The sequence below is a fragment of the Nicotiana attenuata genome, unplaced genomic scaffold (assembly GCF_001879085.1).
Source record: "Nicotiana attenuata strain UT unplaced genomic scaffold, NIATTr2, whole genome shotgun sequence".
Classification (NCBI taxonomy): Eukaryota; Viridiplantae; Streptophyta; class Magnoliopsida; order Solanales; family Solanaceae; genus Nicotiana; species Nicotiana attenuata.
This window is the reverse complement of record NW_017670704.1, coordinates 372,841-389,759: the sequence shown is the minus strand read 5'-3', so window position 1 is coordinate 389,759 and position 16,919 is coordinate 372,841. Positions and strand designations below refer to the sequence as shown.

Here is a 16,919-nt window from a genome sequence, read left to right as displayed (position 1 = left end):
AATAGAGAAGAAAAATCAATACAAGGATTTAACGAGGTTTGGCTAAGCCTAATCCTCAGGACAGAAGCAGATCGAGTTTTCCACTATGAATGAGAAGAAAAATAAATCTATAGGATCCCCAACTACAACCCATATATATAGATCCCAAATAGTCCCAAACCTATAAGAGAAAAGTTTCCCAATTTGACAAGTACTATAGGTTTTCCTAAACATATAGGGATTATGAGTTTCCTAAAAATACAAGGAAATAATTCAAGCCACAAAATAACACTATTAACTCATAAGTGGGGGCTTCATAAAGAGTAAAACCCTAATTGAGAAGGTAAAGAAAGTGGACCCTCTCTCTAAAAATTCTACTCTCTCAACGGTAACCTCAATGGTTACAGAGTATCCACCCCAAATGGATACTTCACCGGCCGGCCAACCGGCGCCCATCACCCAGCCAAAAGACCCACCCATAGAAATAAGGCCACCAACGATCCTTCAACCTGACCCAAAAACCTCATTCTCCAATGTTCTAATCGGAACCACAAGCAACTGCAACGCAATCAACACCACCACTGTGGTGGCAAGGCAAATGACTCACAACGCGAAACCTGCTGTCATCTTGAAAGCTTCAGACTACTATGGTGTAATGGCTGAGAAATGCAAATGGACTTTGGTCGGTAAATTCACCATGGGCAGACCCAAGATAGAAACAATTAGGGCAAAATTCATTGAACAAATTCCCCTGAAAGGAAAGGTAAGAATTGGGGCTTATGACTATAGGCATGTTTTCATTGAATTTAAAATGAATCTGACTTCAATACTGCTTACTTCCAACGATTTATGGGAATTTCTGGAGCCCTAATGAGAATGTTCAAATGGTCCCCTGACTTTGACCCCAACGAGGAAACCTCCTTGGCTCCAATTTGGGTTCTATTACCAGAACTCCCCTTCCATATGTTTAAATGGGAATACCTAAAGCAAGTGTTAGAACAAATTGGTACTCCAATGAAAGAGGACATTACGACCATTGCAAGAACCAGACCACACATGGCCAAAGTCAGAGTAGAGGTCGATCTGATGAAAGCACTCCCAGATTCGGTGTTCGTTGGCATTAAAGGCGATACAACAGGCTTGAAGGGTAGAGATCAAAAACTAGAATATGAGGGCGTCCCAGCATTCTGTAAGACTTGTAAACTACAAGGACACGATTACGAGAGATGCAAGGTCGAGGCAAGAAAGAGAGAACAAGCCAGAGCTAACCAAGCTACTGAAAATGCTAAGAAAAAACAAGACCAAGCAAGAACTAATATAGTTGGAGAAACAGGAAATAAGGCTACTGAGGGGGCATAGAATCGTACTGAAAATTAAAAGGACGATGGTTTCATACAAGTTAGAAACAAGAGGAACAGGAAAAAGAAGGCCTTCCAGGCAAAAAGCTCAAATGTCAACAATAATGAGGCCAAAAAAGCTGATTTGAATCAGCTACATCCCCCTCACGATCAGACAACTATTAACAACACTGATAACAAAGCAGCTGAACCTGCCAAAAACGACACTGAAACAAAAAATGAAGAAACTAATGTTACACAAGGAAAAGGTGCCAATCCAAACAAGAACAGCAGCAAAAACAAGAGAAAAAAGACTAAAAAGTCGACTACCCAATGCCTAAAAGTCAAGAACAGACTTTGGATCAAACAAAAGCCAAATCAAATAGAAGAGAAAATCATAGAAGCGGTACAAAAAGAAGGAAAAATCACCAAGGAAAATGAAATAAAAGAGAATATAAAATGCAAGGACCAACTGGTTGAGGCTCAACAGAAAGGAAAAGCAAAAGAACATGAGGAGCAGTAGCTCTAGCTCAAACAATCAGATGATGTCTCCAGTCACTGCGGACACGGCTTGTATTCAAAACAAAGGAGGAAATATTGTTATTGATCTGGAACACTTGAACATATTCCAGGGGAACTGAACAACAAACATGGCCTAGATATAGACAATAATTCTATCTATGAATCAGGAGAGGACATTAATAGTAACCAATCTCACGAGGCCTCCACAGATGATGAAATTGCTAATAGTTCTATAGGAGGAAGTGAGGATGATTAAGAGCAGGTCGCGGACAGTCTAGTTGAAGCTTTTGCTCCAGCACCAAAGCATATTAATGATACCGTGGAAAAAGAAATAGAGGAGGTGATTCAAAAACATGGCCTCTCACCAAGACGGAACAAAAGAAGAAACCACAAAGGCATAGGAGGCAACCCCAAAACCTCAACTACCTTCCAAACACAAGGCAACCTACAAACCCCCAACCTTTCCTAATGATTAACATCATTAACTGGAATATTAGGGGCATGGTACCCAAGGGTGTAAGTGAAGATTAGCAAAACTAATCAGACTTCATAAGGCTCACATGGTCATTCTCCAGGAACCTTTCCTATCTTCTGAAAAATTAGAAGAATATAAAAGGTACTTTGGCTTTGATCAAGTTGTCTCCAATAGATGTAGCAAACTATGGTGCTTCTGGAACAATGATCTGGAGTGTGATGTCATCGACAACGGCAGACAACAAATTACTCTCAGGATTAAGGGAGAGGATCAAGTATACTAGATCACAGCAGTTTATGCTAGGAACTGTGTAGTGAAAAGAAGAAAGTTGTGGACTAAATTGAGGAACATGAGCAGCAGAATCAATGGCTCATGGTCTATCCTTGGTGACTTCAACACTATTATGGCTCCAGAGGAAAAGAAGGGTGGTACCCCGCACACTCTAAACAAAAGTGTTGATTTCATTACATGCATGGATGACTGTGGAATGTCAGATCTTAGCTTTACAGGGAATCCTTTTACATGGTGTAATGGCAGCAGGGGGAGGAAAAGAATCAGCACAAGATTAGATAGGGTTCTTATAAATGAAGAGTGGGCAGAGAACTTTCAAACAAATAGAGTTGACCACCATGCCAAATCAGGGTCGGATCATAGTCTCATCACCTTTAAATTTGGTAATGAGAACCATGAAGTAATCAAATACTTCAGGTTCCTTAATTTCTGGACTAAGCAGAACGACTACAATTCCTTAATTGAAAGGATCTGGAACAAGGAGGTCCAGGGAAACGACCAATGGATCCTTCAACAGAAATTAAAAGCAGTAGCTAGGGGCCTCAGCAAATGGTCCAAGGATTCTATTGGTGATGTCTTCACTTCAGTCAAACAATCTGAGCTGGAAATGTGTAGGCTAGAGCAGCAATATGAGACTCATAACACAGATGCCAATAGACAGAACCTATACAAGGCCCAAGCAGAATATACTAGATTGCTAAAGATGCAAGAATCCATTCTCAAGCAAAAATCCAGAATCAAATGGGCTGAAGAAGGTGACTCTAACTCCAAATATTTTCATAGTATGATCAAGGAGAAAAAGAGGAGAGCACATATCCATAGAATCAAGGATAATCATGGAACATGGATTGAAGGCAATGAAGCTATTGCAAATGCTGTTATTGATCACTTCAGCAATCTGTTCACTCACACCCAAAGTGACAACAATCTGTCCATTATGGAATGTATTCAACCGATGGTCACAGAGGAGGACAACCATCTCATGAACCAGATTCCTCAAGAAGAAGAGATTAGAAATGCAGTGTTCTCTATAGACCCCAACAGCTCTGCAGGCCTGGATGGCTTTAATGGTCACTTTTACCAAGCTTCATGGGACACTATTAAAAGGGAGGTTTGCAAGTTTGTTCAAAATTGCTTTAATGGCTATAATCTTTCCAGATACTATACTCATACTAATCCGGTCCTCATTCCTAAAGTGCCCTCCCCTTCATCTTTATCTCAACGAAGGCCTATAAGTCTTTGTAATGTGTCAAACAAGATTATATCCAAAATTATCAGTATTAGGATAGCTAAAATCCTTCCTAATCTAATTTCTGATAATCAATCAGGTTTTGTTAAAGGTAGACTAATCACCGAAAACATCCTTCTTGCTCAGGAACTTGTTCATGGTATCAAGAAGAACAATCAAGGGGGAAACATTGTCATTAAGCTTGACATGCCCAAAGCTTAGGACAAACTCTCTTGGAATTTCCTCACGGTTGTGCTAAGAAGAATGAACTTCTCTGAAATTATCATAGATACCATCTATAGACTGATATCGGAGAACTGGTATTCCATTTTAATAAATGGAACAAGACATGGATTCTTCAAGTCAACAAGAGGACTGAAACAGGGAGACCCTCTTTCCCCTTCTCTATTTATTATAGCGGCTGAGGCTTTATCTAGGGCCCTTAACAGACTCAATGAGAACAACCAATTCATCGGCTTCTCTATGAATCCTAAAGGACCCAAGATAAACCACCTAAGTTATGCTGACGATCTAATTCTTTTTTGTTCTGGTGACAGGAAATCTATAAAGTTGCTAATGGAAATCCTTGAGGACTACCAGGATACATCAGGCCAAGAGATCAACAAAGAAAAAAGTTTTTTCCTAAAAAACAACCATGGAATTGCCAGAAACAATAAAAGAACCATTAGAAGACTACGAAAATGGACAAGCTTTAAGCACATGCAATTCCCCTTTACATATCTTGGGTGCCCTATGTGCATAGGCAGAAAGAGGATTTGCTACTTCGCAGACCTGGCCACAAAAGTGCTAAACAAAGCGGGAGGCTGGCAAGGGAAACTCCTATCATTCGGCGGTAAAGCTATTATCATCAAGAACATCCTTCAGTCCCAAACCTTATATCTGCTGTCAGCTATGGTACCTCCTAAGTCCATTATCAAGCAGATTGAAATGTACCTCGCAAATTTCTTCTGGGGAGAGAAAGAAGGTAAAATGAGTTATCACTGGTGCTCTTGGGACAACATGAGCTATCCTACTGATGAGGGAGGTGTTGGATTCAAAAATCTCCAAGATATATGCAACTCACTCGCAGCAAAAAGATGGTGGAGATTCAGGGTGGAAAACAATTTACGGACTAAATTTCTTCGAGCCAAATACTGTCAAAGATCCAATCCAATCTCTAAAAATCTGGATCCTAAATACCCCAATTCACGGAGGAGCCTAATGGAGACAAGAGATAAAGTGGAAGATTACATTCAGTGGAAGATCAACAAGGGTAATAGCCTATTTTGGTGGGATAGGTGGCTACCATCAGGGAACATCAAAACAATAGCCAAACCCCCCCCCCCCCCCCACAAAACCAGGAAACACCAAGATCAAGGATTTCCTCAATAACCAAGGATGGAACTTGGAGCTTCTTCAAGAAGTTGTGCCTCAGAGAGTTGTTTATAAAATCGAGCAAACCAAGATTGGTTACAACGATATTCTCGACCAAGCAGTATGGACCCCCAATCCCCAAGGATCCTTTTCTTGTTCTTCCGCCTACCAGCTTCTAAGGAAAAGAAAGGATCCCTCTCCTCTCTTGGCCAAAATCTGGAATAAACATCTGCCTTTCAAAATCTCCTTTACTACATGGAGAATTCTGAAAGGCAGGCTACCCCTGGGTAACATAGTGCTGAAGTTTGGAACTAACAGTATATCTAGTTGTTGTTGTTGCAGGGTGCCAGAAGAAGAAAACATGAACCATGTCTTCGCAACTAGAAATACAGCAAAGAAGGTATGGAACACTATGTCCACTCCACTAGGATTTCGGACCACGTGAAGGAATATACCATGCATCATAACTCAATGGTGGAGTAGACACCCAAAAACCAATGATCATAAGTTTCTACTGCAAATCACTCGAACCATAATATGCTGGGAAATATGGAAGGCCAGATGCGGTAAGAAATATGGTAAGAAGACTATTTCTATTTTTAGAATATGTCAACAAGTTCTTTTTCAGGTAAAAGTTTCCATGGGCCAAAAATACAGCCAGATGGATTGGAATTGGACATGGAACAATGTATGCAAGGTGGCAGAGGATTACAAGATTCAACTGAAGAGTATTATGGTTCTTTGGGAGCCCCCGTGACAGTAACCAATGGAAAATAAACACAGATGGAAGTTTCTGCGCAAACGCAGGCAAAGCAGGCATTTGGGGTGTTGTTAGGAAGAGAAATGGTCATGGCTTTCTCCGCACCAGTATATTTCTTGGCTAACAATTACTCTGAAGTACAAGCGGCCTTGTTTGCTATTCTCTGGTGTTGTGATCACAACTGTCGAGACCTAATACTGGAATTAGACTCTCTCCTGGTTGTTAACATGATCCAAGAGAAATACGATACCCCATGGAGACTAAAAGAGGGAGTCACACTTATTCAGCAAAAGGTGCAACATCATGGCATCAAGATAAAACATTGCTACAGGGAAGGAAATGAAGTCGCTGACGCTTTGGCCAAACATGCTGCTACTCTCACGCAACAGGCCATCTTCCTCAATGAAACTGAAATGCCTGCTGAGGCCAGAAATGCAATGACTATGGATAGAAGGCGGATTCCGAATTTCAGAATTAGACCAAAGAAGCACTCAGGATGAATATTTGATCCTCCTTAACTGATAAGGAAAGAGCTAATGTTGTACCAAACCATATCATGTTATAGTAGCTCTTTTATAATTTATAGGCCTAGCCATTTTAGTTTTTCTAGATCAGTGTGACTATATGAGGTTTTGGCCTTTGTCCCCCTCCTTGTACTATTTTACTAATGAATAAACAGGGTAGGGGTCTATGCCAAACCCCCAACACCACAGGAGATGAAAACCTGGGTGGATGGTTTAATTAAAAAAAAAAGTCATGACTACTAAGAATAGAAATACCACGCTGGAAAAAAAGGTACATCATCTATTTAAAACATATAAAATAAGTGTACAAGACCTTAAGCTACCACGTACAATCTTGCACCTCGCATTTGGAACGTTGATAGTTAGATTTCCTACTGCTTGCTCACAATCCTTCTCCAATTTGTATCTGTACACAAGGTACAAAAGTGTAGTACACCAATATAGGTACTCGGTAAGTATCATCGACGGTGCCTAACGAAGTAATGACTAGGGTTTATCGAAAAAATTACTTTAAAAACTTGTGCAGATATTATATCTAATAGTAATAAAAAATTTAAAAAAATATAATAAGATATGCATGGTAAAAGCGTATAACAATATGCACAAAAAGGATCATATGACGTGATGCATGCTATCTCAGATAAATAAGTTCAATGCATATATTAATGTATTAAAATAACATATATAATCGTATGCACAATTCAACATTTATATAAATACAACCACTAAAGCCTTTAGATTTTTGCGCATGATAAAGACTCAAATATGGATAGGCAAGCCCTAACTGATACCTCAAACAGGAACGTGAATTCACATGTCCTAACTGATACCTCAAATAGAGATTGAATTCACACACGTTAATTGATACCTCAAACGTGAACATGAATTCACACGCCCTAAACTGATACCTCAAATAAGAAATAAATTCACACGTCCTAAATGATACCATAAAAGAGGAATGTGAATCCGTACTCCCTAACTGCTTACGGATATAAATCCACATGTCTCCATAAGCATCTCAATCAGGTAATGAGAACAAACATATGCTATCAAATACATATACATAGTGAATAGTATGACTACAACAGTCCAATCATTAAAAAAAACAAGTACATGAAGTTTATAGTATTAAACTATGCGAAGTATACCTATAACATTATACTAATATGAATATGATGCTCAAGTATTCATACAATAATTAAAATAGGCAAAACACACAAGTATAAGCATGTATCCGTAATATGAAAACATGATGTCCGAATATATGCTCATTAACTCGCATATATATATTACCCATATATACATAGTATATAGCAAACAAGTCAATTTGAAAAAGATTAATTCCGTCAGTGAAGTAAAGTCTTAACTTACCTTGTCCTAGCTGTCCTTAGCCTTCGAGATTTATTTTTTCTCACTCCAAATTCACCAATTGACCTCGATCTAGTCAAAAGTATTCTCAACGAGGTTAAATAACATGAATCACTTCCACAATTTGAAGATAAGCCAAATTTAAAGTCAACCGAAAAGTCAAACCCGAGTTACATGGTTAAACTCCAAAATAAAAGTCAAATTTCGTTTATTCATAACTTCACGAGTTCATATATATGCTTATATTTTCATTTAGACATTTAAATTGCTATTCAGTTAATCTTAGGTTTACATTCCATCCATATTTTTAAGGTAAAATTAATGATAAATTCATGATATAAGCATAGATTCAAGTTAGAATCACTTACGACAATCTTATAGATATTAACCTTGCTTAAAATTAAGTTCCCACAAAAATGATTAAAAAAAACAATAGGCCTAAATCACGAAAATACAACTATATATAGAAGACAAAAGCTGAAGTTGGGTGCCATAATTGAAGCCTTGCATCGCAAATTGCTCCTGGGCAGGTGACGTAGCTGGCGTGGTGCGCCCACCCTCGCGCGTGAGTGTGGCTGCAATTCCGGGCATGGCACGACACCAGAACTTGACCTACAATATTTTCCAATTTACGTTTGATGCGCTGAAATTCACTCGAGCCCCCTCCCTTCCCCCACCCCTAAAGACCCCTCTAAATCATCCCGACAAATTCAAAAATATTATATGAACCTATCTACAGCCTAAAAATATGAAATAAAGCATGAATACTAAAAATGAGGGATACAATTAATTATAGAAAATTATAACTTCAAATCTGCATACCATATTGTCAAATCAACCCCCAGTCCTTTAGGTTCCAAACCAATCACATATCTGCAAGTCAAAAAAATATTCGTATGAATTTATAGGAAGTATCAAAACATGAAATGGTATAAAATAACTCAAAACAACGAGTTGGATCGTTGCGATTTGTCTTTTTGTTATTCAATTTTAATATACTAGTTATAGATTTACTTCCTATTTTTCAGAATAAAACTCTTAATATGTAAAATGAAAGTTTTATTCATAACTTATATTTTGTATAAAATTTTCATAGTGTAAGGGGGGTTAAAATATGATTTTAAAATATTGACAGTTGCTTCACACTGTAGGTGTCACGATCCCAATTTTTCTCTGTAAGATGTTTGATGGCACCTAGTCTCTACGACTAGGTAAGCCTAATATTGATAACAATTAAACATATGTAATAAATAAAATACTTAAAACCAATTTGATAAACTCATATAACGTCTGAAAAGCAAAATCTCAACCATACAATCACCAAGAACTATGAAACAGAGTCATAAGCACTATTGAATAAACTAAAATATCTAATACATAACTGTTTAAAAGAAAATGCAACAGTAAATGAGAATAAGGGAAGGTGACTCCGAGGCCTGCAGACGCCGAGCAGGCATACCTTGAAGTCTCCGATAAAGGATGCTAGTAGGAAATATCTAACGATCGGCACGAGCAGACGTACCTAGATCTACACAAAAATGTGCAGAAGCGTAGTATGAGTACACCATAACGGTACCCAGTAAGTATCAAGCTTAAACTCAGTATATTAGTGACGAGGCCAGATCAAGACACCTACTAGGATATAAATAAATAGTATAAAAATGGAGTACACACATGTAATGGAAAGTGAGGAAAAAACTGATACAAAACAAGACAATAATATGAACTAATACCAGAAGCTAAATATGGAAATAACATGAAAGAAGCAACTATAGAGGGCTAAAATGATCATGTACGGACAACGACTTCTAGAATAATAGAGAATGAAACAACAAGAAATATTCCCACCAAAACACTTTACAACACGAAATAAATATCAAGAATCACAACGAGGTACCACCTTGTGTATATTGAAATCAAACCGAGGTACCGCCTCATAAAATCAAGAATCACAATCGAGGTACCGCCTCGTATTCTCATTACCCAATTTCAATTACAATCTTTCCTTATACCACCGCGTGAGCTTTATATTTGAAATAGGATTTGAATACAGTTTTTTCGAAATAGCTGCATGCACTTTAGCCCACCTTATGACGCCGCGTGGCTTAACGTAGTTCCCCTACAAACAACACTAACATATGTCCCACTTTATACCGCCGCATGCACATTAACCCTAAACCTTATAACTCCACATGCGCGTCAATATCACATCACTATAACAATTCGCACCACAAGTGCCCATATCACAACTTTCCAACAACAACAACAATACCAATATTTTCACAACAATAGCCTATGGCTCCACCACAGCGTATACAGAAATATCAACAACAACAACAATGAATATAAAATGCTCAATAAGATAGATGTCTCAACAATAACTAACTTTGCCTCAACGTGTTAACGACTTTCACAACTTCAACACCAATTAACTCAATAATGATAGGAATAATGTATAACCACGTTATTAGATAAGGCTAACTCACAATAAAAAGATAAGAATTAGCAATGAGTTTCAAATAATGGAGATCAATAAGAAAAGGCATAACATGAACAATTACTTCAAGTAAATGATAACCAATAAGAAAAGAGATAACACGATCAACAACTTCAAATAATGGTAATTAACGATGAAGAGATAGCATGTAACAATAAAAGAGAACAACAAGTTCAACTAAAGCATGAGAGCAAATGATCAATTTGGAGGTAAAACAAGTATTAACAAAATCATTTAATGCATGTAAGGATAGACTAACAGAAGTACGAATATATTGACTAAGAGAATTAGAACATGATATGAAATTCAATTAAAGCATGGAAATAGTATAAGTAGCCTAACCGGTCAAATACCACGTACAACCCATGTACCACTCATCACCTTGCGTATACGGATTTTACTTAGCACAATTGAATCAAACAATGCCAATCCTAAGAGGTAATTCCCCTACATGAAGTTAGGCAAGACACTTACCTCAACTAGGCCAATTCAACACTCGGAAATAGCTTTTCCCTTAAAATCCGCCTCCACACGGCTCAAATCTAACCAAAATCAACTCTATATCATCAAACAATGCTAGAAAATTCAATTGCACTAGATATAGTTAAGATCTTTACATTTTCCCAAAAAGTCAACAAATGTCAACCAGGGGTTCCGGTCAAAACCCGGGTCCAATGGTAGATTCCGTCTACCATGACCCCACGAGTTCATATATGTGATTAGTTACAAAATCTCAGTCCAAATGGACTCTCAAAACTCAATGTCTTATTTTTCAAAAACTTGACAAAGTTTCACAAATTTTCACTTTGATTCACATGATGTTGATGTTAAAATCTCAGATATGTTGATGGAACATGATTAGAAATAGATAAGAATCATTTACCCAGGGTTTGAAGGTGAAAATTCCCTCTCCAAATCGCCTCCTACCGAGTGTAGTGTTCGAAAAAAGAGAGAATAAGAGATAGAATCCCGACTTTCAGCCCTTATGTTCAGCTGCAGTTACAACAATTGCGATATGGGTTCACAATTGCGAACCCTCGCAAATGCTGCACTGAAGGCTTGGGAAGCTCTTCGCAATTGCGAATATGGGATCGCATTTGCAATCTCTGCTGCCATCATAAAAGCGACATTTTTGTCGCAAATATGAACTACCCAATTTCCAGACTACTTCGCAATTGCGAGCCTGGTATCGCAATTGCGACACCTGAGGGCCCTCTGCTAAGCTCGCAAATGTGACCCTGGTGTTCGCAATTGCGACACCAGAGTACCAGACACCAGATTTCTTGCAATTTCAGTCCAAAACTCATCCAAGCACTCAGGGATGCAAAACAAACATCCACATAAGTAAAAAACATCATACAAACTCGCTTGTATGATCAAAATAAAAAAATAGCATCTAAAACTCTGAATGGAACTATAAATCGCATGAATTTCAAGGAAATTTTCAAGAACTTATAGAATTACAACTAAGCGTTCGATTCCTATCAAATCAACTCCAAACGACACCAAATTTTGCAGGGAAGTTCTAAATATCGTAACGGACCTATTCCAAGTCAAAAAATCAAATTTTGAACTCAATAGCTAAAAGTCAACTACGGTCAAACTTTTCAACTTTAAATTGCCAAATTTTGGCAAATCACCATAAATCAACCTACAGACTTCCAAAATCAATTCCGGGCATTTGCTTAAGTCTGAAACATGATACGAAGCTATCGGAGCCATAAAAACATAGTTTCGGGGTCGTTTTCACAAAAGTCAAACTTTGGTCAACATTTTCTAATTTAAACTTCTAATTCAAGAATCAAGGGTCCAAAGAAACCCGAAAGCCTCCCGGAACAAAACTAACCTACCCCGCAAGCCATAAAATTATAATCACACATGTGTGCAGCAATAAAAGGGGTAACGGGATGCAATCACACAAAACGGCCGATCGGATCGTTACATTCTCCCCCTCTTAAAATAAATGTTCGTCCTCGAACGTGCATAAGGACATACCTGAAGTGGTGAATAGATGAGGATAACGACTGCGCATGTCATGCTCAGTCTCCCAGGCCGCCTCCTTGACTGGATGACCCCTCCATTGAACCTTTATTGAAGCAATATCCTTTGATCTCAACTTCTGGACCTGTCGGTCCAAGATAGGCACAGGCTCCTCAATATGAGTCAAATCCTCATCCAATTGGATTGTGTTGAAGTCTAGAGCATGAGACGGATCACCATAATACATCCGTAGCATAGAGACATGGAAAACCGGATGAACCGCAGATAAATTAGGTGGCGAAGCAAGCTTGTAGGCAAACTAGAAAACAACATTGTCTCCCATATATAGCCTCATACGGAGCCATCTGAATACTCAACTGGTAGCTGTTGTTGTAGGCAAACTCCACAAGTGGAAAGAACTGATCCCAAGCACCCCTAAAATCCATAACACAGGTGCAGAGCATATCCTCCAGTATACGTATAGTGCGTTCGGACTGTCCATCCGTCGGAGGGTAAAATGATGTACTCAACTCAACCCGTGTACCCAGCAGCCTTCCAGAAATGTGATGTGAACTGCGTACCCCGATCAGAGATGATGGATCCGGTACGCCTTGAAGTCAAAAAATCTTACGGATATAAATTTGTGCCAACTGGTCTGAAGAATAGGTAGTCACTACTAGAATGAAATGAGCCGACTTGGTTAACCTTTCTGTGAGCATGTGATTTTTGCCCTAAGCAGTAATTCCCAAATTTCAAGCAAAATAATTTTTTTTTTTTCTAATGTTTTATAATTTTGTGTGAATTTTGTGGCATTCTTTGGTAATTATTACATTCATTTTATGCATTTAATCCATAAAAAATACCAAAAATATGCATTAGCATTTAGGGATTTAATTTCACAATTTTAGTATTAATTAGTCTTAGAATAAATACAAAGAAATTGCAAGAAAGTAGTCTTTTGCATTACTGGTTTTTGCATAGAGTTACAAGCAAATTTTAGGAATTAAAATAGCTTAATTAGGTCTTTGCTTTGTTTAGGCATTTTATAAAAAATCAGAAAAATAAACAAATACAAAAATACAAAAAAAAAATGTAAAGCAAAATAAGGAAAAAATACAAATTGCCCGGATTGGGCTGTTTGTATTAGTCCAAAAGGAAAACCCTCCCTTGCCCACATACCAAACCCAGGCCCAATACACCACCCGGTCCAGTCCCTCCCATAACAAAACGACGTCGTTTTGACGTCGTTTAATCACAACCGTTCATCTCCCCATATCCGACGGCCATGATTAGTCCCCAAGATCAAATATAACTGTCCGAAATTTTATACAAAAATCAAAACAATATCTCTTCTTCCTCGTACCAACCCACCCCTGTAACGCCGGTCACCGTCTCCGCCATAAGCCACCGTACCCCACCGTCCCACCACCGTCCCGCCGCCGGCCGGAAATCGCCGCCGCCGGCGGCGAAGCTCCAATGACCACCAAAAATACACCACAGATTCATCTTCCTCTCCTCTTTCCAACCCCCATAATATCATCTTCCAATTCCTAGCCAAACTTCTCGAATATTGAATCAAAAGTTCCGGCCAAAACACAACTTTATCCAAACCGGCCCAAATTCACACCCCATAGTCCCCATGGCTTCCTCATCGTTAACCCCCAACCAAAATCGTTCAAATCTTACTGGAATTCCCCCAATTTTAGATCTTAAAAAACTGGCAAAACCCTAGATAAAACCTTTGAGATTTCTGACCGTAACTTCCTCAATCATGTGGATTCTTATGAAAATACATGGTTGGGGATGTTACGTGTCAAGAATCCTCAAGGATTCAAGCAACAAAGTTGTCCGAGCCCTTAATCCGATTAGGTATGTTTTCTTTCTTCTGATCCTTATTCTTGTGTTCTAGTGATTCTAATAGCATTGTATTAGCAGTAGTTTGATTTGGTTGTGTTTTATTTCAATCTTGGTTTAGCTATTGTTCCAAATCTGTTCGAACACTGTCTGGTTAATGGCAGTGGTGATGTTAGTTCCAATTTAAATTGATAATTGTTTCTTAATTCAATATTCAGGATAATTGAATGGTTATAGCTGATTTAGGTTAGATGAAATTAACATAGTCAATATTAAGTTAAATTAAAAGGGGCTTGGGTAGTCTAGCAATTTCAGAAGGCTTAAAGGGTAGTTTGGACATGGGAAAAGGGTACTTTCAGCAGGTTTGGTAGTTTTTGAAAAGGGGTAAGGGTAGAGTAGGGATTGTAATAGGCATAGAACCTTCTAGGAGGGACCATAGTGTAAGTTCTAATAAACTTAAGTTAGTTGCTTGTGTAACAAGTCAGAAANAAGCCTTAGATTTTGCCTATAAAAGGCACACACATTGCCTTGTTTAAGAAGTTTTGGGAGCTCCCTGAAAATTTCCCAAAACCTTCCAGTTCCAAATTTCCCCCAAATATATATTTCTGCAAGTTTAAGATCCGAAATTTGAACTTCAGATTCAAATACAGCAAAAACTCAACAAACATACTATTTTATTGTGACTTTGGGCCTGTTCAAGTTATGTCCAGTTGGTTTATTGATTGCTTTGGTCTTGAACTATTTCCTGGGTTGATTTCAAGCTAGATTTATCTGCTCAATCAGATTTTGGATCTGTTTAGTTGGTTCTTCATTGCTGGATGTTAAACTTACTTGTTGTGATACTGCTGACTTGAACTGCTGCTGATCCTTCTTCTCTGGTTATATTTCCATCTCCAGGTACTCGTTCTGGCTACTGCACAGCTATATAGCACTTGTTTGGCAAGCGAATAAAAGTCAATACACAATTTCTCATGCTCAATTAACCCAATGCATTCCTACTGCCTTTCATATTTAAATGAACTTCTGTGTGTAATTCAATAGGTATTAACGTATGTAATTGTAGGAATCATTTTTTGTTTTAACCTTACCAATGTGTAACTGGACTGTATAAAGGACTGTTTTGTACTGTTTTGAACTTCAGTATGATGAAATATAGTGTGTAGTGATAATAGATTCAATTTAGTTGAGGTTGATCGTTTAAATCTCCATGAATTTAATTAGTCTATGAGTTTCAGTATGTTGATTCAAAAAATGAGAAAATAACACTTCAGTAAAATAGGATCTCTGAATTTGTTGTTAAGTGTTTAGGATTCTTTCTTCAATCCCATCTAAATTAGCTAATATTCCACTGTTGTTCATGTGAAATAGATCATTTACATAAACAAAGTGTTAATGTTGAGTTATTAGGATTATTTACATGAATAGAACTCTGTACATATAGTATGATTATTTGGCTCATGCTAATATTAGCTGCTTAGTTTTAAAAAGAGATATGGCAAATGTGTTTTACTGCCAGGACCTTCGAAATTGGGCCCATAAAATCATACTAAACTCAAACCCGTTTAAGTGTGCTAAGCTCAGGCCCATAAAATCACAAGCCCAAAATCCTTGGCCTGTAAGGACCTTCGAAACTAGGCTCTTCACAAGCCCAGACTGGACAGTTTTATCCTCATAAGAATGGGACCTTAAATCAATTAATCATGAGCCTGGGGCGGCTTTTAGGCCCAATAGGCTAAGAAATTTGAAATTCTGTTTTTTTTTAGTTATTGGTTAAATTCTACAAAACAATTTTGAGCCTTCCGAGTTAAGTAGCACACTTGAATTAAGAGGCCTCCCTCTTGTTTAAGTGTGGATTTGAACTTGAGGCCCAAATGCTAATTAATTAGGCTCTTTAGAGACAATACTTAATAGAAAATCGTAGTTCTTTTAGGTTGGCCTTTAAAATAGAAACGAGGTGCGCCGCGCCAAATAAAATTCATAAATCACGCGGCCCTCTTTAGATACTTATATTAAAATGCTTAGAATTCGGGACGTGCCCTTTAGCGGACATTCATGGCTTCCCGCAAAGATAATAATACGCTAGGCGCGAATTTTAATAATATTACCTTCCCAAACTCCGGTGTGCATTTCATGCGACCCAAATCCAAATCCCAAAACGTTGAATAAGAGGTGCTGAGGATCCGGGTGCATTTCATGTGACGTGATCCAAAAACACGCTCTTAAACGGCGTTCACTTTCGTAAAAACAAAAAGTAAATAAAAGCGGTAAATAATTTATAAAATTGCACTATAGGTTTGAACTTGTATAAAAATCAGATTTTTAGCCATTTGTAATAATTTAAGCGACCGTGCTAGAACCACGGGATCCGGGGGTGCCTAACACCTTCCCTCGGGTCAACAGAATTCCTTACACAGAATCTCTGGTTCGCAGACTCCAATTGGGAAGTCGAAATTTTTCCTCGATTTGGGATTTAAATTAAATCGGTGACTCGGGACACCAAAAGCCCATCCTTTCCCGAGTGGCGACTCTAAAAATAAATAAATAATCCCATTTCGAATGATGTCACTTTAAATGGAAAAACTCCCTTATACATTTATCCTTCGGGGTAGGTGTGTAAAAAAGGAGGTGTGACACTTTCTACAATCACTCATACCATGGTGACACGCTCCCATTTCCACTCAGGAATCTTAAGCTACTGAAGTAAACCATCGGTCACTGATGCTCATACTT

The 16,919-nt window shown here is 38.1% G+C and overlaps 2 protein-coding genes across 2 annotated transcripts; both read left to right on the top strand.

Annotated features, from left to right (window-relative positions):
* The first annotated feature begins 849 nt into the window (after nucleotides 1–849).
* Nucleotides 850–2,094, top strand: LOC109242482. The gene is made up of 3 exons (XM_019409332.1): nucleotides 850–1,332; nucleotides 1,492–1,585; nucleotides 1,949–2,094. The coding sequence occupies exons 1-3, from the start codon at nucleotides 850–852 to the stop codon at nucleotides 2,092–2,094; spliced, it is 723 nt and encodes a 240-aa protein (XP_019264877.1).
* Nucleotides 2,095–2,662: 568 nt separating this feature from the next.
* On the top strand, nucleotides 2,663–4,054 carry LOC109242481. Its single transcript, XM_019409331.1, has one exon. The coding sequence runs from the start codon at nucleotides 2,663–2,665 to the stop codon at nucleotides 4,052–4,054; it is 1,392 nt and encodes a 463-aa protein (XP_019264876.1).
* The last annotated feature ends 12,865 nt before the right edge of the window (nucleotides 4,055–16,919 follow it).